This window comes from Elaeis guineensis, chromosome 1 (genome assembly GCF_000442705.2).
Source record: "Elaeis guineensis isolate ETL-2024a chromosome 1, EG11, whole genome shotgun sequence".
NCBI lineage: Eukaryota > Viridiplantae > Streptophyta > Magnoliopsida > Arecales > Arecaceae > Elaeis > Elaeis guineensis.
In genome coordinates this window covers 110,818,668-110,842,408 of record NC_025993.2, presented here as the reverse complement: position 1 = coordinate 110,842,408, position 23,741 = coordinate 110,818,668, and the positions used below count along the sequence as shown (strand labels likewise).

At 36.2% G+C, this 23,741-nt stretch overlaps 2 protein-coding genes across 6 annotated transcripts; both read left to right on the top strand.

The window, feature by feature from the left end:
* Positions 1 to 436: 436 nt before the first annotated feature.
* Positions 437 to 5,923, top strand: LOC105038519 (prohibitin-1, mitochondrial). The gene is made up of 5 exons (XM_010914349.4): positions 437 to 772; positions 1,338 to 1,454; positions 2,970 to 3,140; positions 3,278 to 3,490; positions 5,499 to 5,923. The coding sequence occupies exons 1-5, from the start codon at positions 596 to 598 to the stop codon at positions 5,697 to 5,699; spliced, it is 879 nt and encodes a 292-aa protein (XP_010912651.1). The 5' UTR covers positions 437 to 595; the 3' UTR covers positions 5,700 to 5,923.
* A 3,356-nt stretch (positions 5,924 to 9,279) lies between these two features.
* On the top strand, positions 9,280 to 23,393 carry LOC105038518 (transcription factor GTE1). Of its 5 annotated transcripts, none has more exons than XM_010914347.3 (10): positions 9,280 to 9,406; positions 9,532 to 9,695; positions 9,812 to 10,003; positions 10,159 to 10,410; positions 13,023 to 13,100; positions 17,273 to 17,497; positions 17,685 to 17,786; positions 20,759 to 20,817; positions 22,339 to 22,489; positions 22,914 to 23,393. In XM_010914347.3, the coding sequence occupies exons 3-10, from the start codon at positions 9,812 to 9,814 to the stop codon at positions 23,076 to 23,078; spliced, it is 1,224 nt and encodes a 407-aa protein (XP_010912649.1). In that variant the 5' UTR covers positions 9,280 to 9,406; positions 9,532 to 9,695; the 3' UTR covers positions 23,079 to 23,393. The 5 variants fall into 5 exon arrangements, with proteins under 5 accessions (XP_010912649.1, XP_073115755.1, XP_073115760.1 ...); XM_073259654.1 differs by having other exon boundaries at positions 12,987 to 13,100; XM_073259659.1 differs by having other exon boundaries at positions 9,809 to 10,003; positions 12,987 to 13,100.
* Positions 23,394 to 23,741: the final 348 nt, after the last annotated feature.

The following is a 23,741-nucleotide window of genomic DNA, read 5'->3' as shown; positions in this document are numbered from 1 at the left end:
TAAGATACTAATTGCCTCAATCATGCATGGCATCAAGATTCAGGTCAGCAAATAGCCGACTTCAACATTCAATCATCAAACAAAGTAGCTATTGATGCTTTGAGATTGATAATTTCTTGATCTCAAATAATGACACCACGTTGTTGGAGCTTGATTTAGTGCACCAACAACTGTGACGATGATCTCATGCGATTTTTGCTTCAATTTTACGGTACGGTCGTTATTCCATACTAAACCTCATCCAAATTTTTTTTAAAAAAAATTAAAAAAAAAAAGGGTGCACCCAACTTGTGGCCATTTGATCAAGTCCCCCTGACCCAACAAGTCCAAGCCGTCCATGCATCTCTTTTACCCCAGTTCTAACCAAAGCCCGCTTGCTCCTACTAAAACCCCAAGCCAACGAGAAAAGCGGACATCGTCGCCTTAAAACCCAAACTATCCACCGACGCCGCCGCTTCTCCTCCTCCTCCTCCCAAATTCTCTCCTTCGGTAGGAATTCAATCTCCATTTTACCGCAAACCCTCGATTTCTTGCTCTCTGTCTTCTCTTGTTCTCTGGATTTTTTGGGGGTTTGAGGTGGAGCGGAGGACGAGAGATGAATTTTAAGAACGCTAAGGTTCCGAAGGTCCCGGGGGCCGGCTCGGCGGCGAGGCTCATCAAGGTGACGCTTCTCGGCGGCGCTGGCGTCTACGCGGCCCTTAACAGCCTCTACAACGTCGACGGTGGCCACCGCGCCATCGTCTTCAACCGCATCTATGGCATCAAGGAAAAGGTTCGAAATCCTTTATATTTGTTGCTGAATTGTTTTTAATTTTTGGATTGATTCATGCTTCTGTATTATCCAATGCTTGAAGAAAATGCCCCTTTTAAGTTTTGTAAATGTATTATGGATGATGGAATGGTACTTGTATTCGTATGCGCTCACAGATTCATAAATATAATTTTTTTTTCTCAAGTAATTTGGATACAGTGTTCATTTCCTATATATGCATGGTAAATTGCAAATTGTTATAGCTGGTGCGTATTTGATCCATAAACATATCAGGTTCGCTGCGGATATACCACTTCATGCTGAATGGTCTTTTTTTAGGTGATTTTCTGAGTGGTTCTCATGATAGTTAAGTTTGTATAATATGTCATGGGCAAAACATAAATATTTTTAGTATGCAGCTCTCTTTTAAGATTTTTTTTTTTTGGATTCATGAGTATTTAAAGGCATTTACTCTGCAACATTCTCATTATATCAAATGAGAATTTATAAAGTTGACGCTGCATGGTTGTGGTGGACTTTGTGTTTATAATTTTGGTTACAGTATCTAAACAGAGATTATATGCAGGTTTACCCGGAAGGGACTCATTTGATTATCCCATGGTTTGAGAGACCTATCATATATGATGTTCGTGCCCGTCCCCATCTTGTGGAGAGCACTTCTGGTAGTCGCGATCTGCAAATGGTATAATTGCTTTTCACCCATGCAACTGACGTTTGAATCACTGCTTTGTGTAATCTACATTTTATTGGTATGTGGCCACTGCTAATCTTTAACTACTGAATTTGGACTTTTTTGGAGTAGTTGATGCTTCATCCCACTGGACACACTAATGATTGTACTGCAGGTTATGCACGTGTTAACTTGCAATCTTGACTCTTTGTTCTACATTGTGCAATGACCTTAGCATTCTTGGAACAAACATTGGATTTACTTTCAGAAATGATGGAAGTAGTATTTGTTGCTTGGTGATCTTTTTGCTTTTATGGATGGAGAGCAACTTATTAGAGATGAACTTAAATTGGAGATGAGTTTGAAATTTAACCACTTTGAGCTATTCAACATGCACATGAATGTTGAACAATTTGCATGTGAGCACTTATAAAGTTTTCACTACATTGGGGCATGTTGGGTGTCACCCTTGAGTGTCTCTCTTAAGCTTAACTTTGGTAATACTCATGTCAATGTGGGGCTTGATGAGCTGGTTAGGAACTGTTCCATGGAGATTAAAGCTTTCTATAAGTCCCTCCAGCTGAGGGATTTTGTGGCTTGTAAGTGTTCTGTATTTATCCATATCCAGGCTCATTATGCAGGGAGTCTGTGGTATTTACTGATGTTGATTTTGGTGAGCTACTATGTTTCATTGAGATTTGACAGCTGACATAAGGTTTTGTTTTCTAGAATGCTTACAGTGTGACAATGTCCCAACTCCCAATCATCACAACTTACTCTCCAGTGCCGCTATTTGGATCATTAGCAAATCTGTGATCTAGTTATAACTTTATCAAACATATTTTATTTTACAGTTTTTTGCTTGCCAATGGCCATGACTTACACTGGTTTATCCTGTTGAATAGCTTTGCTTAGTTTCATTCCTTTTTAAAATCTGAAACATTTGATTTTTTTTCCAGATACTGAATTATAGGTGAAGACAAAAGATAATTTCCCTTTATTTTATTTGATGCCAAATCAGCTTGATTTTGGTTTTTAAATTGGTTTTTTGGTGGAGTAGGCGGAACAACATCTATGAATATTTCTGTTGTATTGTTTTTTTTTAGGGCAGAAGACATCCAAAATATGTTACATATCTTGTTGCTCATGAAGATTACCCTGTTGGCTTAACCTTCTCTCAATGCTTCACATATCATATCATCTTTCTCTTCTCTCTATCTCATATATTTATGCTAATTTTTTTTCTGTTGAGATTGTAACCTTAACACTGCCACTTCATGTGTTAGTTACTGCTAACTTCATTCATGTGATTTAACCAAATATTAGGTGGATAGATGTAGGTAATGATGTGTCATGATTGATCAAGAAGAATATCTTAACTAAATGGCAGTTTCATCAATTTATGCTTGAAGTTACATACTGACATGTGATCAGTCATATCTACATGTGTGTGCTTTTTACCTTTTCTTCCTATTCTTATCAGTATTTCTGCTATTATGGTTGCTGAAACATGTATTTCTTGCTTAGGTAAAAATCGGTCTTCGGGTTCTTACTCGACCCTTGCCCGATCATTTGCCTACAATATACCGTACTCTTGGAGAGAATTACAATGAAAGGGTTCTGCCATCAATAATCCATGAAACGTTGAAGGCTGTTGTAGCAAAATACAATGCCAGCCAGCTGATCACACAAAGAGAGGTATTTTGACACAAACTCATTAAAAAATTTTCCATACATTGTAATTTGCTGTGGTTTATATTGTAATTATACATAAGAAAATAATTAGCATGCAATTCATGAAAAGAATGCTTGGAGAAATTAATCATATCTTGTAGGCTGTAAGTAGGGAAATACGGAAGATATTGACTGAGAGGGCTGCAAACTTCAATATTGCATTGGATGATGTGTCTATTACGGCATTGAGCTTTGGAAAAGAGTTTACGCATGCAATAGAAGCTAAACAGGTGGCAGCACAAGAAGCTGAGCGGGCCAAGTTCATTGTAGAGAAGGCTGAGCAAGACAAGAGAAGTGCCATTATTAGAGCACAGGTGAGCTTGACTTATATGTCAGTCTTCTAAGTCTCAAAAACTTTTTTCAACTGTCATTGTAGTTGGTAGCCCATGCATCATATACAACAATTGTTAAAAGAGTAATTCTTTGTGCACTGCGTACGGTGCAATAGGAGCACACCGCCCAATAATATTGAGATACGTAGCACACTTAGATGGGACTGATATTTAATGCTATTCAGCTTTTTTCTTTTTTCAATTTTAAGTGACGAAAATATCCTTCTCTCCATAGAACAAAGAAAGAACATTGTTATTATTTTCTGATGTCTTGTATGACTTTCTATGAATATATATGACATCCTGAATGATATATGTGACTTCCTATATCTTTATGACATCTTGAATAGTATATATGACTTCCTGATATCTTGTATGACTTTTTGTGAATATATATGGCATCCTGAACAATATATATAACATCCTAAATGATATATATGACTTTCTAATGCCTTATATAACTTTCTGTGAATATATATGACATCCTAAACAATATATGATTTCTTGTGAATACATATGACATTCTGAACAATATATGATTTCAGAATGTCATATATATTCACAGAAAGTTATATATATTATTTAAGATGTCATATATATGACAGAAAGTCATATAAAGTATTAGGAAGCCATATATATTATTCAGAATGTCATATATATTCACAAAAAGTCATATAACACATTAGAAAGTCATATATATTGTTCAGGATGTCATGTATATTCATAGAAAGTCATATATATTGTTCAGAAAGTCATACAAGATATCAGAAAGCCATATAGATTGTTCAGGATGTCATAAATATATAGGAAGTCATATATATGGTCCAAGACGTCATATATATTTACGGAAAGTCATATAAGACATCAAAAAGTAATAATATTGTTCTTTCTTTATTCTATGGAGGAAAGGGCATTTTCGTCACTGAAAATTGGAGAAAGAAAAAAGTTGAGCGGTATTTAATGTCTGTCCCATCTAAGTGCGCTACGTGTTTCAATATTATTGGGCAGTACACTCCTATTGCACGGCATGTCGTGCACAAAGACTTTCTCTTGTTAAAGTTGAACTTCTATCTTCTGCCTTCTTTACATGCTTGTGTCCAACCAATAGGTAGTATAGACTGAGCCCTTAACAGTATGGTTTTTTCTGCTGACCATGGTCCTTGATTTTTTTTTTTTTTGGTTTTTCAATTTGAGTTGTTGATTTGTGAAAGATCTAGGAACAAATTGGTACAAGATATCAGTTGTGACCTGTATGGCACTTGCTCCCTTGCTGGTCCCACCTGGTGAATATGTTGCTGCACCAACTGGTTGCAAAGTTCTACCTTTTGATGGTCAGGAACTACCAGTAAATGAGATGTACTTATATCTCTATATTAGGCTACTTGTCAGTTTGTCAGCCAGTATCAATCTACACACGAAAATGGGTTAACTGTTAGAAGATCCTTGCACAGGATTTAACCATGCAGCGCTAACACTGAAGTATCCATATGCATCTCTGTGATGCAGTCCTTTCTTTCTTCTCATTCTTTTCTTCATTTTTTTTTTCCTTCTGGGTTATGCATAGTTGAGAAGAACCCTAATAGATCAAAGTGTTATCAGACTACTGCTAATATATTATGATAATTCATTCATCCAGTTTCTCAGGCCAAGGTTCCTTCCATTTTTAATTATGTTCTGTATGATGCTTGGGTTGATCAGCTGCTCTTTTGCATGCTGTTGCTATATGTACAAAGCGCAGGATAGGATTGAACTTTATGAAGTTGGGTACAACTGATTTTATATTTTATAAAAGAAAGCATTGATGGGCATGCATCTCAAAGATTCTTTCTTTTGAGCATGTTATGATTGTGTTTTTTTTCCTTGTCTCTGGGCAAATCAGATGGCATGGTGGCCTATATATGGGTTGTAATCTCTTATAAACAGAAGTATATTTGTGGACTTCTTATGCATCCCTTTGTACTTATTTTTTTCTTGCCTACCATGTTATCAGGGTGAGGCCAAGAGTGCTGAGCTTATAGGTCAGGCAATTGCAAGCAATCCAGCATTTTTGGCTTTAAGACAGATTGAAGCTGCAAGGGAAGTGGCACATACAATTGCAAATTCTGCTAACCGGGTGTTCTTGAATTCAGATGAGCTGTTGTTGAACCTTCAGGACTTGAATGTGGAAAGCACGACCAGATTGAGGAAATGAACAAGGGATCCATTTTTGCCTTTCATACAAGTCAAAAGTTAAATTAGAATGTTTCGAAAGGAGTGATGATGATGTTTTGGAAAATCTGATCTACAGAATAAAAAATTGAACTTGCTTGACGGAAAATTTGCTGAAAATTTTCTGAACCACCATTTGTTGGAGATGCTGAAGCTTTTTCTGTTAATTCACTTGTCCTGCAAGTAATGACTTTTCATTTTCTAACATTTCCAAATCTATTTTGTTGATTGATACTGATGGTGGCATGTATGAAGAACTTGTTTGTCCTCATCCAGAAAATTGGTGGGAAAAAGTGTTTTTTCAGGAAAAGTTGCAGGTATTGATAGCAGGAAAGGCCTCATTGAATTTAATGACTGATGGATTAAATTTGCATGCTTATCGTTTCGTGGGGTTCTTGAGCTGCCTGTTTGTATGTCCTTGTGTTGGGAAACATAGGAAACAAAAAGTAGCGTCCATCTATTGATGCACTTACATGTTCTCCAATCAGGCTTGAACTCAATCAATGTACATACCTACTCTATGCTATTGAAATATGGTCAACTTTTTTATTTTTGTAAATTCCTCTAATTAGGTTTCTTCAGGAAATTGTTTCCCACTCTTAACTTGGTCCTCTTACTGCTCTTAGGCAGGATATGATTGCCTGCTGTTCTTCTTACCCAGCAATCCTAATCTCTTTCTACTTAATCCAAACTATCATTTTACACATCATTGAATTGTTATTTTGGCAACATATGATCTTTTGTTCGTATATATTTAATTTAAAATTTAATCAAATTAACTTCTATGCAAAAGGTTTAGCAGATGTGCATTGTATGGTGAAACAAAAATTCCTGTTTGTGTCAGTGATTCCTGGCTAACATTTCTCTATCATTTAATTATATAATATACCATACATAATGCATTAAATAATTTCAACTGATCAAATTAATATTGTATTAACTTGAGATACTAGGATGTATTAGTGTATATTGGCCAAGATGAGAACCTTGGCTTGGCCCAGGCTGCAACTTGGTACTTTGTGGATGACCAGCCGATGGGTCATGTTATCCAACAAACCAAGCGGCTTGAACTTTGGCTGAGCAAAGTTTGAATCAAGCTCCATCAGGAACTAGACGTACAAAACTTGAACTTAATCCAAAAAAGGCTTAAAATCGATTTCAAGCTTGAGTCAAGCTCTAATCATAGTATGAATCAATTAATTTTTTATCCAGGCTTGAAATCAAATTTGAACAAGCTTTGATTCACCAAGATTGGTTGAAGTTAGAATTGCTTTTAATTCGATTATAATAATCAAGTAGGTCAATTAGACTCACATGCGACTTGGTTTGAAATTAAGCTTGAATAAAGCTCGAAATATTGATAAATAAATCAAGATTGATCTTAGAGCTCAAGCTTGAAATTGGTTTCAAACAAATCTTGCTCAGATTCAAGATGAATCAAGCTCTGGTGGGTTAGATCGGGCTTTGATCCATCCTGGGTTGCCATAATACCAACCCAAACCAAACCAACCCGGTTCGACTGTCCTTCATACGTCACCTCTATAAACAAGGCTCTGGCCTTGATCTAAACAATGTCAGGGTGCTAACAGAGATTATTGATGCTCATTGCAAAGTTTTTGGACAATGAGTGAACCCTGAAAAAAATTTCTATTAGATTCGGTCCGAAGGTTAATACCTTGTCGAGACAATGGATTACTTGGGTTTGTAAGGGGTTATCCATGTCAGGTAAAAGATTGTCTTCGGTGGACGATCAAGGTTGGTTCAACAATTTATGAAGCGGTTAGAGGGTTGGCAATTGAGAGCTTTGTCTGTGATGGGCAGGATAATCTTGAATAAGTTTGTTTTTATGTCTTCCTATTTATATGAACTATAAGTAGCTATCAGGAATTTTTTTATGGTGCTCGTTAGGGGCTTCAAGATGGGTGCATTTGTTATCTTGGGATTGTGTTTGTTAGTCTGTCGGTAATGGAGCTTTGGATTTCTTCCTCCGTTGTTAGAAGTGAGGTGTTGATAGCCAAATATGCGGCAAGGTTGATGAGTTGATGTTGATGAGAGATGATTTATGGGTTTCATTCATCAGAGCAAAATATGGAGTTTGGTCTTTTCCATCTTATGCAATTTGTATACAAAATGGTTCCTCCATGTGAAAAAAAATATGTTCTTTATCTGGTTGGTGTCTTCCAATCTTAAATGTTGTTCAGGATTTATAGATATCTTCCACTCCATCGGCTCAGTGGCCTGCACCTATGGATTTTAGTGTCTTATAAAGGCTTAAAATGAAGGATCTTTTGGTAGAGGGTGAAAAGAAGTGGAATCAATTGTTAATAAGGCAGAAATTTTCTGATGATTTGGCGAATAGGATCATTTCAATTCCAACATTGGCAGAGGGCAGTATTGATAGATTGGGATGGGGACCTGTAGGAGTGACAGTCAAGAGTTTCAGAGTTTTACAAGCTTTTGATGCCTGAAGCTGTGGCTGCATATAGTTTTGGTTGGATTTGGAAGCTTAACACTTATCTAAGAATTGCATTATTTTTGCGGAAGATTGCATAGCACCGGCTCCCTTGTAGCTTGTAGTCTATAGAGGGTTACACATTCCATATCATTGTAATTATTTCTCATATTATCTTGAATTGTAGTATCGCAATGTAATTTGGCGATAGGCTCCTCTTACTAGTGCAGCTAATGCATAGTTGTTTTTTATCGATCAATTTATTTAGAGAATTAAAGAAAAAATTATCAAAAACAATCATGTTGTACGTGGCTCATCAGTTTTGATTGGCTAGAAATGATCATATCTTTCAAAAGGTTCGTTGCAGCCTTAGATTGGTTTTGATGAAAGCTACCTTGTTAGCTTAAAAATTTGTTTACGCAATATCTTTAAAGAAACCTGTGAGGGCAAAGGATTATGTTTCCTACTACATAAATTTTGTACCTTCTCAATGGATTTATTTTTATAGGAGACACTATCCTTCTGGTTTCTTCAAAATCAATTTTAACCAGAGTATTCATAATAAAGATGAGTTTAACGGGATCAGTTTTGTTATAAGTAGTCCAAATGGTGCGTTAGTGGCAGTTTGTGCCTAATAATCATAGGAATGAAAGTGATATGAATATTATCTGTTCAGATTATTTTCATATCTGAATCAATTCAGATATGAACAGAATTTTGAAGATCCGATTAATATCCGTATCCATATTCTTATTTTAAAAAAAAAATATGAATATGAATAAACAACTATTCGATCCATATCTGAATATCCGAATTTACATATAGTATTATATAATTTTATATAAAACTTTTTTTTATTTTTTAAAAAAATATATAATTTTATAAATATATTATTAATTTAATTTATTATTTATTTAATAATATTTTTGATTTTGTAGTTATAAAATTTAATTATTTAAGTTATATTTATATTTTTAATATCCGAATTGTATGTTTAAAATAAATATTAATATAATTTTTTTATTTAAATAATATTTATATTTATATTTATATTTAATTTATTAGATAAAATAAATATAAATATTTTAATATCCGACCCGAATCGGGTTTTAGTCCTACTGTGGAGTTAATTTTATGAAATAGTTCCAACTAAGTTGGGAGTTGTGTGGGAAAGTTTGTTATACATCATAAAATATCTTAAAACTTCTTATATTGTTCCTGAAGAAAAATCGTTGACAGTAAGCTTTACATGATTGCTAGAGAATGGCTTCTGTTTTTCTTTCATATGATATGATTTGGATGATCAATGACACATGAACTATTTTTTTTTTCAATTTTTCTTATATTTTATTTTCTGATTTAGACTCAATTGCTTTACCAAGAAGAAAAAGAGAGCAGCACTCGTGATTCTTGGACGTGACTCGCGCGTTCGCACTCGCGCAGAAGAAGAGTTCTGTTCCTTGTTGAAAACCCTTGGATTCATCCAACCGGCGAAGAAGAAGAAGAGGATCGAAGGGTTTTAGAGAGGTTTTTCGCCCATTCGCCCGAAATCTTGGATTATTTCTACCCTACCATATAGATTTTCTTAAATTTATATGAATTCAATCTGATATAAATTTCTCGAATTTCTCATGGATAAGAAGATGGAGGCATCATCAGTTCTGGCGGAGGACGGGGCTCCTCCTCCGCCACCACCGCCGCTGCCGCTCCCACCGCCAAATGAGAATGGAAACGATGCTGGGGCCGGCGGCGCGGCCGTGGAATCTGGGAACCGGGACGGGCTCGTGGAAGTGTTCAGCCATCGCGTCGATGACCTAACCTCCAAGGCCGATGAGGTCTCGCCACCCTCCATTCGTTCCCCTTCCCTCCACCCCACTTTTAGTTTCTGTAATCTATTATCTCATGGTACCTAATCGGATTTTAATCGAACAAGAAAGGGAAAACCTCCTTTTCCCCTCTGTTTTTGTATTAATATGTGATTGGTTTGCAGCTGGAGCAAAAGGTGAATGAGATCGTGCAGTTCTATGCGCGTAAGATGCCGTCCAATAATTGGAAGGGGAGCTCGGTCATGAAGGATAAAGAAAAGGAGAAAGCTTTTGGGATTAACAATCACATTAACATGGTAAATAATAGTGGAAGAAACAGTAATGCTAAGAAGCAGGTGGATGGGCGTCGAAAGGAAGTGGTTCGCTCGATAACAATGCAGGAGCTTATGCGTCGGTTTGGCACGATATTGAAGCAGGCAAGTTAAGTTCTTGTCTCTTTTCCTGGAAGCTATGTGTTCTGCTATGAACGTTTAAAAGATTTATAAGCTTAGAATTTATCAAACTGATGGTCTTTATGCAGTTTATGATCAATAATTAGCTGCTTGGGGAGCTTTTTGAATTTTTATTCTCTTTGCATGGAAAACCATTTTCATGCCTGTTTTTAGATGCATGTAAACACAATAGGTCAGTTCTAGAGACGATAAGCTAGGCTAAAGATTTAGACGTTTTGATTATGACTGTCTTAAATAAATGATACAAATAAACAAGTGCCTATGAAGATTCCAGAAATATACTGATCAAGTGTTCATTGTTTTATGTTGGTTTATTATATTGCCATCAACTGGAGTTTACAATGAGACAGAGTAGTTTCAACCTCTAATGTATTTGTGCATGATGAGAAGTACAATGTATTACTTTGTTAGAACCTCTTCACAATTAGATAATTTAATGTGAAAATCCTATTTTGTTTCTTGTTTATTGTTTTTGTTCATTGGGATTGTGATAGAAAACCTACTTAAATAAAAGGATAGGTTATCATGTGTTGGGCCAAGAAGTAAGGAGGCTAGGAATTAGAGGTGTAATTTATCTGATTGATGCACTTTGTGGCAAAGGGCTACAGAAATCTGAGAGTGATGGTCAGGGGAAGTGGTGATGACTAGGTGGATCTCAACCATCTGGAACGAAATTAGAAAAGAGAACTAGACTGTGCGTGTTGGCTTGATTTTCTCATAGGATTGTTGATTAATCTTATTTCACTTACAATGTTGTAACAAAAGGGTACTGTGCATCATTGTCTGTGGTACATGACTTGGGTTTGTGTGCTGGGTGTGGGAGTGTGCCTCAGCATCAGATTCTTTCAATATCTTAGAATTTCTTCTTGCAAAGTCATGTTTAATTTAAGAGCCATGCCATTGTCTGTGTTTGTGTTAGGCGTACTTTAGGTCAAACCAACTGGTCTGGATATTACCCAAGTATTTCATAATTTTTGCAGATCTGATGCACATGTTTTAGTTTGATGCTGTGGGGGTGATGATGGTGGATTGGGGATCCTGTTCTGTTGGAGGATAGTCATATTGAGTGGATGATGGACTCCTAACCCAGTGTTGGACACGAAGATCCATCATTCTTCTTGTCTCTTATTTTTAAAGTCTCATTTCTTAAATTGCCACAAAAAAACCTCCTTATCCTAAGAATGGATGGTATAAGAGGGAAAGATAAAAATGAATTTCCTAAAAAAGAAAAAAGATAGAAAAAGGGTACCAGTAGCGCCAGGAACAATAGCTAGTCTTAAAAAGGGAGCAGCAAGGATGTGGATGAGAAGCAAAGTGATGTCTTGGCCCCCGCCCTGGTGGGCCCAAAAACATGCCTGATATCTTAATGAGTTCTATTGTGATGCGGTTTTATCCGATCAATCATCTTCCTCATTTGCTTCCAGCACCCATCACCCTATCTCTTATCACCTTACTTATGACTACTTCTCTAATCAATACAAAGCCTTTCTTACCTCTATATCCATTGAGACGAGCCCACTTGTTTCACCCAAGCCCATGAGCAATCCAAATGGAGGGACGCCATGGCCGCAGAAATCCAAGCTCTAGAGGCCAATAATACTTGGACAATAACTAATTTGCCCCCTAGCAAAATTTCTATTGGTTGCAAATAGGTCTACAAGATCAAATATCACTCTGATGCTAGTATTAAAAGATACAAAGCTAGGCCTGCTGCAAAAGGTTTCACACAAATTAAGGGCTTTGATTACACCAAGACTTTTGCATTAATCATATTTCCTAATTGAAATACAATAAGCCGCCCCTAATCAGAAGGCAAGGCATTGTGGTTGCAATTCTAGGGCATATCTTCCTAGTATCCCTCTAAGAAGTGTAAGCAATATGCTATAACCAATTATAACTTACTGTTCTAAAGAAAGAAGAGGATCAACATGTGATGCTGCAGCTATGAAGTATGAACAGTGGCTTATGATGCATAAAGACGGGCAGTAGAAGAAAGGAGTGACATAAGATTGAAAAGAACGGTGAGAACAAAGTTGCCACCTTTTCTGCTAGCTTCACAATGCTTTAAGCTTCTGTTACCTCTGAAATCCTGATAAGCATCCTTCACAAACCATTGTCTAAAATTTGACTCATATTTCTTTGTAGTCACATAATCGCTTCCAGATGTTGAATGCATTCCTAATAATTGTACTTCACATTGTAATAATGCAACCCTTTATTTGCACATATTGATATTTAAAAGGTACGCTACTCATGAAACGCAGCTTGTCATCTTTTCAAATGTGATTTTCCCCATCCATTTGGGAGATTTATAATCCAAAAGGCAAGAACAAAGTCCTCATATTTTCATTAGGTTCAGATTGCCTTTTAAGCTTCAGTTACCTCCGAAATCTCAGAAGTATCCTTCACCAGCCATTGTCTAATTATGGCTCATAATTCTTTGTAGTAATCACTTACCAATGTTGAATACATTCCTTATATTTGTACCCCTTTGCGTTGAATGCATTACTTATATTAGGATTTCTTTACTACTACATCAGGTACTTATTGTTTGTAAGAAATATGCATTTTTCCAGATAACACAACACAAGTGGGCTTGGCCATTTATGAAACCTGTCCAAGTTGAAGCTCTTGGTCTCCATGATTACTATGAGGTAAAGTTTTTGCTTCTCTTTGACCTCCTGTTCGAGATTGATTTGTTCGACACTTCTTTTTTTTTAAAAAATATCTACGTTGTCTCCTGTGCTTTTGGTTATGAATATGATCATGTCCAAGGCCTGTCAATTGTGACATACTCATGAAGCACTAAATGCTAGTTGACTTTCAAATGGTATGTGCAGACTGTGCAGTAATTTTTTTTAAAAAAATATATACAATATATATAATCAAATTGAGTTGTGATTCATCTGACTTCTATCATAAGTGAGCATCTCGGAATTTTTTCTGTCATTCTCATTCAGGTTTCCAATACTTAATTTTTATTGTATGGACCCTTCAACCTAGATCTGATTTCTGCTACTCACTTTTGTAATGTATGCCTTTAGCTTTTGTTGCACAAACCATAATAATAAGCATTAAAAGTTAGAACAGAAAATCACTATACTATTTTTGTTGAATATGTAAAGATGCAATACAAAACCTACAAGAGGATCCAAGTTAAGGACATATACAAGAACTAGATTTTCATCTGGATGTCATCAAGAGTTAGATTTTTCTTTCTTCCCTTATTCTTTTCATTTTTTCATTTCTATTGCTACTTCCATTATAATACTTTCATCATGTGAGTAAACTTTCCTCTCAGAATTATGTCATGAACATATTTTAATCTTCAAAGCTTTAAAGAAGAAAAAGCATTTTGGAACAAAATTTGGTGATGGTATAATGGCTTTTTTTCATAAATTATCACCATTATTAAGCACTTGTATGAAATGGTTAAGTGGAGTTTCAGATTAAATCTTTGCTGCACAACTTTAGCTTCTGGTCCCATCTTTATTACAGATTTTGCATATTCTTGTTCCTTTAATTCCCTCACTTTCTTATTGTTGATTGTTAACATAAACATTTAAACCCAACTCCAAAAATTCAATTGATGGTTAGCCTTGTGCTACATTTTTATTTCTTTATTCATGTTTTCCAATGTTTTTTGGGGCTACGATAATATGACTACCAAACTTGGCAAATTCCACCTAAAGTTAACTATGTATATGCACATACTAAAATGTTCAGATGTGTTGTGAGATTTGCATTCACTTGAAAATCAAGTGAATTTATGAATTTAAACAAAGAATTAGTGAATGGATGGGGATTTGTCTGTTTGATAACAGTATCAGCACTCAGTAGCATTCTGTTGTAATCTTATACAGTGATGTTTGATTTGTTTGTTGTGATCTCACTTGGAAAAGGATGGTCTTTGATTGGGTAATATGTGGTGTTATTATGATATTAATTTGAAAAGAATGGAGGGATATGATGTGCCATTTTTGGAATTTTGAAAAGGCTTGCTTGGAGTTTGCTGTATCTCATGTCTGAGGCTTGGCATCATGACAAAGCCTTATAATGTGAGATGCAGATAACGCAGAAATTCATGTGCTAAATGAACCTCTCACTCTATTTCACACTCTTGGAGGGTATGCACGTTAAATAATCATAATGTTTCACAGCTGTTGGAAGAAGATAAATGGATCTGTTATTTGTATTTGTGTGATGCTGCTGTATGTGGATAAAAGTGCCAATATTAGGCAGAAGAGCAAGTATTATGATACACTTTAAGCAGTATGGATATTAAAACCTGGTGATATCAAATGGCCTGATTGGAATTCTAGGGTCTTTGTTTGTTGGATTTTAATTTATTTCTTAGTTTTGTTAGCTTTAGATTCAGTATTTAGCTTTAATTTTATGTTTTAGTGGGACTTTATGAAGGATATCTACCTGATCAATAGAATTTCTGGGGGATAAAGTTAATAACTCTTGTAAGCTAGTGACTTGATGTCAAACTAAATGAGCTGCAACATTTAGTTTAGAAGGCAATGTAGTTCAAAACTAAACAATGCTGAAGAAAGGCTTTGATCATGTGTTGTTCGACAATACCATTTGTTCACCAAGATATGTGCAGTCTCTTTGCAGCTAAGACAAGGCCATGAAGACAATGAAGGTTTTGGGTAGAGTTGATAATAAGGGATGTCTGGTTGATCTTGTAGCTTGCCGCACTTTAATCAGGGGGATCTGGGATGGTGATGATGCAGGAGATGGACAAAGATTGGATCCTTTGCAAGCTTCATATTTACAATTCTGTGATTGTTGGGTCTAGCAACTCAGTAAGGATGAAGAGGAAGGGAGAGGGGGGAGAGAGATGGCCATGGCCATATATAAGAGGCCTTTTGCATCTAGACCTGTCTAAAAATCTCTATCTGAATTTGAGGTTAAGAGAATTTTGAGGATATATATATATATATGTATGTCTTTGCACATATATGTGTACATGTGCAAAAAGAAGTAGTGATATTCATATCTTCTTTCCTCAAAATGGACATCTAGATGTCAGCTTGACTTACAGGATATAACCACAAAAGTAAAATAAATGTAATGGTATGAATGCACACTGCAAATTTAGAGGGGCATACATGCATCTAGGAATGCATGGTTAGTTGTGGGTAACTATTAAGACAGTCAAAGTATAAAGAGTGGACAAAGAATCCCCGTTCTCAGCTGGTTGTAGCCTCGGAAACCAGAAACCCAAAAAGCCAGTAACACTAAGCTACTTATGGAATGTCGTCTTTCTCTCGACATTGAGAATGATTGATGTGTGTAGGTTGAAAGAACAACTCCACTGACCCTTTTGAATGTAGTGGATAACAGCGGGGCTTGAGAATTGATGTGTATTTGAATCATAGGAGTTGGTAATCACCGATATGCTCATATTGGTGACATTATTGTTGCTGTAATCAAAGAAGTAGTGCACAATATGCCTCTAGAAAGATCAGAAGTAATTAGAGCTGAAATTATATAGGTGGCTTTCCGCCTACAACTGCCTGAAGAGGAACTGCAGTGATCTTGAATAGGGATCCTACAGCGTTGTGTGTGCCCTATTAGGACCCCTTAAAAAAGCAGGAGATTTTAGCGGAAGCACATCATTCTAAATACGATTCTGACAGCCCGATGAGTCATCTACTAAAAAGGACCCTCCCCGCTGTGCGTCCCTCCTTCAATTATTTGGTCATGCAATACTTATTGAATACAAAGAAAAAAATGTATTTCAACCCCACCGTAGTTCTCAATCATTTTGTGGCACCGGGTGCGGCTGAACCATCTACGAGCCTGGGAACCAAGCTTCGGGCATGTTCCTATGTCTGCCGACAAGCTCTTGTCTAGTAATATTTGTGAAAAATCCTTTTGTGGATTGGTGGCTCCATGAAAAATGATTGTTCAAGTTAATGAAGTTGCACACAAATTTGTCTAATCTGGAAGAGACCAACAACATTATTGATAGAAATGACTGAGGGAGTATTCATACTATAACTGGAAAAATAGCTACTAGCCCAATGCTTCTTTTTGCCCATGCTTTAGGCATTGCCTTAAAATGTAATTGTGCAAATGTGTAAGAATGCATTGTTATTACTTCTTGTCACAAAGTAATGTTGCTAAGTTGTTCAAATGCAATCAAACTGAGATGTCTTATGTAACCAACTCAATAAGTGGACAGATAATCCAGCTTTTAGCTTGGGAACCTGATTGATTAAAGAACCAACCTTCTTTGTTTATTTGTTTGTTTGCTTGAAATTCTAGTATATGGAGCATGGTTTCAGGAAGCTTATCATGGAAGGATACTGCCATCGGAGACTGCACCATACTGTGGGAAATCAGGAATCTAAACATGTTTATCATAGTTTTGTTTCTTTTTGATAGTTTCTCTGTTAGATTAATGCCAGCTAATGAGAACCAGGAAAATTGCACATTTGTGTTTTCATCTGCTGAATTCTTCCACTTCTAAGTCTTAATTGAACCTTATTTTAGTGGAAGAAGCATGAATCTTTAGTCATGTCCCACTGCTGGACACCAGATTTTCTTGTACCCAAATTTCATTAATTAATGTCTGAATTTTTGTCTTTTGTTGGTATATATATTGAACAGCAAAATAAAGTAAGTGCAGTTGCAAATTTATTTTAAGATGTTTCTGGCTGTTGTCGTTGTTAGAATCTGTCACATTTATCACTAGAAATTATGTTCAATTTTAAAATTCCTTTTCTTAGAAAGATTACTTTTGAGCTGTTCTGCTTAATTTTCTATCACAATAATTACAAAAAATTTTTTGGACATTGGTGCATCTTAGGTTATTAAGAAGCCCATGGACTTCAGTACTATCAAAAATCAGATGGAAGCAAAGGATGGCTGCAGATATAAGAATGTCCGGGAAATATATGCTGATGTAATATTAGTCTTCACAAATGCAATGACATACAATGATGAGGGAAGTCATGTTCATGTAATGGCCAAAACGTTGCTGGAGATATTTGAAAAAAAATGGTTGCAATTATTGCCCAAAGTGGTTCAAGAGGTAAAACATTATTTTATTACTGTTTATTATATTTTGTTACAGCATTATGTCTATTCAGTGCCCTCATTCCTGCTTCCTCTTTTGCTCCTGTTCCTTCTCTTGCTGACTTGGATTCATTCACTAAAGTATATATTATGTATTTTATTTTCAGTCTTCAATATACATTTTTTCTTTGGTATCTGGCTAGGAAAAAATACGAAAGGAGGAGGCAGCGGCGCAAGCACTAGCAAATATGCAGATTGCTCAAGAGGCTGTTTTTGCAAAAATGGCAAGAGAGACAAGCAATGGGGTAAACACTTGAAACTTTCCTACTGGCTGTAAAGCTAAAAATTCCAATCCCTTTCCAATCACCTGCTATGCAGGAAGAGCAAACTGATGATATGTAGGAAATCTTTTTCTATTTTTTTGGACAAACTAGAGTCAATCTCCATTGACCTCTAAGTTTGCAAAAATCCTGCTCATCCACTGAGCTATTGGCTTGAGTAGAGACTCTAACCTGTATAAGGAACAGCTTCTATGCTCTATGTCATTGTAATTAGCAAAATTCTGAGTACCTATGTTTTAATTTCTGGAAATTTTGACCCTTTGGATAACTTGGACGTGATACAGTATGGCATGTTAGCAAACTCCACTTTTAGGTGTCTTGCTCATGAGCAAAAAGTATTGATACTTGCACTTTTTTTTGGAGTGTCATGCAGATAGATCAAGCTTGGTTTGAAATTAATTTCAAGCTTGAACATTGAGATCAAGCTTAAATGGTTTACCATTATTTCAAGTTTAATTCAAGCTTAATTTCAAAGAGATCTAAAGACAAGCCAAATTGATCAGCTTGATAACTCTAAATGAGCTGTAATCGTTCAAGCTTGAATCATGCTCTGCTTGAGCTTGAATTATTAGCTTGATCCAGATCAAGATTTAATTAACATTTAATTGATGCCATGAATAAATAAAACATATTGATTAAATCCTTATCCAACAGTGTATTATACAATATACATGTAATATAAATATATTCCAGACTTATCGAGCTGAGCCTGATTGAGCTGGGTCAATTTTTAGTCTGGCTTGAAATTAGTTTTGAGCTTGTTTTGCTGGTTCATGCTTGATTTGTTTAGCTTTAATTTGTGCTTTTCTCGAAGTGAGCTCATGCCAAGAATAGCTGTCAGTTCATTTGACAGCCTACATGAAAGTGATTCTTAGTTCAAGTGCTGGAAACTTTACGAAGTGTCACCTTTATGCATAAATTTATCATAGCTATTTAGCAAGTTAATTATCTTAGCACATCTTAGGTAACCTTAAGCATAACCAAGGAATAAGTTAAACAAGTGTCAAAAACTAAGGACTCCTTGTATTTTCCCTTTGCCTAGATTTTTGGTTGCTGTCAATGCTGGCACTTGGGGACGCTCAGACACCCTAGGTAACACTTGCAAGTACCTTAAAGGTGGAGCTGAGCCTTGAATACGATCCTAGTGAATAAATAGATTCTTGGTTGCTTTCTCTTTATATCTTACAGCATCTTCGATTTATACAATTTTACCTTGTCCTCTACCTTGTTTATTTTTTTTTTTTCCTGAATTTTTTATCAGGACTTTATTGTTAAAAATAGAATATATGAATAAGATGGAGCCTTGCCTCATAACTTTTGTTGTTAGAACTAGAATGATCATTGAACTGAAGAGGCAAAATACTATGGTCCAAAGTGGTTCTTCCAGGTACCCTATTTGGTTCGGTGTTGTACTCTATTTGTTAAAGAATAAAAAACATGTAATGTTTAGGAATTAAAGCAATGTGCATCAATTTTCTTTAATTGCCAGTTAAACTGATTGAGAAAAGGGAAAATAGGAAAATGTTAAAAAGATTTTTCTACTTGGAAGATAATAATGCGTGGTTATATGGTTTCTATTGGCTTAGGGTGCATTTTGAGAAGTTAGATTATGCAGTTCTTTCAAATTATAAAATTTGTCATCTGATATTTAGTTTAGATTTGCTTTTTGACAATAGGAACTAGTCTTTGGAATCAGTTTCCTTCAAACTATCGGGAATTTGGATGGGAAACTAGGAGCAAACCTTAGATTGCCTTGCCTTCTTCAATCCCTAAGGATGGCTAACTACATACAATGGAATTGCAAACTGTAGAACATGGAATGCTATACCGGTCGGTACTGAGCTTACCGTACTACACTGTTACTGAACCAGCATGTAATATGAGGGGCGTACCGAATTTTGGTACATCGAACCAAACCCCATACCAGGCGAACTGTCATTGTACCAAGATGGCACCAGTATGAGATTTGATACTAAGATGGTGAATCTTGCTGCAGAAACAAGTTTCTTATCTCCCATGCAATTGTAGGACCTTAGCCCGTAACCAACTTCCCAAAAAGCAATTGCCTGAGAGAAGGTGGGGTTTATTAGTCTTTATTAATAGAAACAGAATTCCGTGATAAGTATGTGGGCACGCACAAGGGGCTTCGCATCTGAGCTGACCCGCATCAAGCTAGATCATACTCGAGTGGCAGGTTGAGCTGTCACGTACCCTAGCGAGTCTTAGGACACACTGACGTCCCATAAGGCCAGTGAATCCACGGAAGACGTTGACCCCCTATAAGACCAACAATCTCCCCTAGCAGCACTCGAGAGACTCGAACCTGCAATATCGCTTTGATACCAGTTGTAAAACCTTAGCTCTTAAGCAACTTCCTAAAAGGCAATTGCCTGAGGGTAAGTGGGGTTTATTAGTCTTTATTAACAGGAAGAGAACCCCGTGATAAGCACACATGCGCACATGCGGGTCTTTGCACCCGAGCTGACCCGCATCAAACCAGATCATGCTCGAGCGGCAAGTTGGGCCGTTACGCACCCTAGCAAATCCTCGGGACACACTGACCCCCCATAAGGCCAGCGAGTCCACAGGAGATGCTGACCCCCCACAAGACCAACAGCAATGCTTCATTCCGAGAAGTTATTAATTGCATGCCACCTAGTTGCTGCTACATTTTGATTTTTTTTTACATAATGAATAGCCCAATTACTTCAACCCTAGTTCAATACTCAAATTGCATGAGCTGAGCCTGCGGGAAAGATTCCAAAAGGAACCTCTTTTGTTGAATCTTCTGTTTCAAGTGAGAACTTTTCCAGGGCTATGGCCAAACCAAGCAAAAACAGTTGCCAGTTCTAGGACAATGGTTCAATCTGCAAGTGTGGTCTTGCCTTCAGAGCATTAAATAGATATGTGAAAGCTTTTCCCTGATGTATTTTCAGCTTGATGAGCTCAATTTGCACTTAGAAGAACTCAAGGAATCAGTGATCCAGAGATGCAGGTATGTTTTTTGCCTGTTACTTTTCGCTCTTGTAGTGAGTCTCCATCATTGAACTCTGATGATTGATTTCGTGAGTTTATTGATTTACATTGGTAGATTTTTCGCCTTAGCAGCTAAAAACATGACAGGATGCTTCGATAGGGCACTGAATGGAAATGGATAAAAAAAACGTTTCTTGGAAGCAAATCAAATTGTTTCTGCTACTGCCTCACAATATGATCCATAATGGTATTTTTGGATGCAGAAAAAGCTGCTTGGAAAACTCAATATTGTTGGAAAATCTAATTTTCCATTTTTTTGTTTCATTCAAAAACTAATAAATTTGAAAAAATTATGACTAGTCTTCTAGTAAACTTATTGCATTTTTGTTAGAAAGTCTTAATTTTCCTTTTCCATGGATTTCCTTGCAGCTAATATACTCTTGAGGACATTACAGTTACGTTAGATGAGGCCTGTTGTTAATATTATTAGGAATGAAAAAGAAAACAAAGAAATTTGAGAAATTTATAACTAGTTTTCTGGTGAACTTTTCCATTTTCATTAAAAAGTCTCAGGTATTCTTTTCCTTGGATTTCCTTGCAACCAACATACCCTGAGCACAGTGCAATAGTAAGAAGGAAATAATGAGATTAATTTTTGCTTCTAGATAATGAATTGATTGTATTTATTGAAAAGGTAATTTCAGAAGTAAATGAAAGGCATCAATTAAAGTGAGTGACAACATGCAAGATTATGCTTGAAGAATGGGTCCAGTGTGGATGCAAGCCACACAATATCACAGAGATTTTGTATTCTTTTTTCTTCTCCAATTCTGGAATGTGAATCACTCTGTTAATGTATTAAGCAAGAATTGTTTGTGTTTTGATACGTCCATGCATCCGAAGCACCATAACTTAATCATCCTTTTCTTCCTCCAAAAAGTACCTAATAATTATTTTGATGAATTTATTCATTTATTCCATCAAGTTAATTTGTAATTGTAGATGGTTGCTCCCTAGTTGCATGGTGCCAAATTGCAAGCAATAAAGTATGTGTCCTTACTTACCAACACTGGTTTCGTGGAAGCAACTCTTGCTTGGCCACAAATTTGGCACAAGTTGTTGGAGGGTTAAGTAGTTAACCTCATGGTGACTTCCAGTTATAAAAGTCTGCTAAATTCTTCCATGGAGCCTCCTTGAACTGATTCCGCGTGATAGGGAAAGACTCTGATGATGGTGATGGTGGTGGTCATTGTCAACTTGCGTATTGGAATTCTTTTTGCTTATTCTCTTTATTCGGTTAAATCCTAGCCACTTACTGCCTGATAATTATTTTTTTCCTTCTTATTTTCTTTTTTCTTTAAACAAATTAGCCAGTTTAATACAAAAGAAATAAACTAAAATAGATTGTGTTGTTCCATATAATTATTTTTGACACTACTTATCTGATGTGATCATTTACTACCTCTATCAGATACATTCTGTACTAGTCCCGTTGATTTATATGATCAATGGATGGCTAACTCCAGAAATATTTTTGAAGAAAAATGTCTGCAGATGAGAAAAGAAAACTTTGCATGGGGCTGAGGTTTTTATCCCCTGAATATCTTGACGAGGCCTTAGATATTATTGCTCAACACGATCCAAGCTTCCAAGCTACAGCTGAAGAGGTGGACTTTGATATGGATGCTCAGGTGATTTTCTATTATGCCTGCAAACTCTTTTCATGTTCACTTCATATGCAATCATAGTGACAAGGATTACTTTTTTATGAGAAATGGGTTTTCTAAGCAGCTTAGAAGACTGGAAGTCACCTTTTGGGCTTTTGAGCTCAGTTGTGGAGATTTCCTTTTTGAAGCAGCCTTTATACTTTTATGAATCTTAATTGCTATTGTTCTTGTGAAAATAAGGCTGCCTTTTTCTTTTGTTCCTCGTGTGTGCTTACCCAGATTAAGTCATTCCATCTGTACTTGACTTCGATGTTAAACTGAGATTGCTGTTGAAAATCAACATATTCTCTATGTTCTTTCCAAGTGGAGATATTTTCTTTACCCACTTCTCATAAAGCATTCTTATTGATCAGACCTTAAAAATTTGTGACAACTTTTATTTGTGCAGAGTGAAAGCACATTGTGGAAGCTCAAATTCTTTGTGAAGAGCGCATTGGAACTTCAAGCCAAAAATTCAGCAAGCAAGGTTGATGACAACTCTAAGCGGAAGAAGGAGATATGTGATGCTCCAGCCAAGACTGCAAAGAAACGGAAGAAAAAGCTTTCCTCATGATATCATTTTATTTATTTATGAAACCCATGCACCTATTAACCTGACAGATAAGTGAAATATCAGATATTAAGTGCTAGACAACAATTAGATAATGTTGTTCGGAGGACACTCTTTTCGTGAGTTGCCATTTAGAAGAAATTTTGGTTAAAGAGGGTCGGTATGAATTACAGTGATCATGAAATGTTAAACCTAGCAGAACCTATGGTGCAGCTAGAAATGAATTCCAACGTTTTTGCTATTGACAGGATGGATTGTCCTCATAGATGGGTTCTTGATAAACATTAATGAAATGTCTGCTGAATGCCTTGTGCACAATGTTATTGCTGCAGTTTACTTTGTAAAGCATCATGGGACTTGTCACTGGTTTAATTTATTATCAGAAAAAATGGAGGTTCTCTCTTTAGCTATAGGTACACGCATGGTTTAAACAAAGCTAAGACAAATGAGTTCTCTGGCATGTAGTGTAATTAAGATGTTTGTTTGACATCCTAAAGCAGAGAACAAATAGTGGATCTTGCATGGTCCGAACTGTGATGCACTGTGTCCACGGATAAATAACTCATACTTGATGGACATGACATGTTAGATTTTTGAAACCAGATGTAACTAATTGTGTGGTGTAATTTATTGTCAATGTGAATCTTAGCTGCCGTAAAGTTGTTC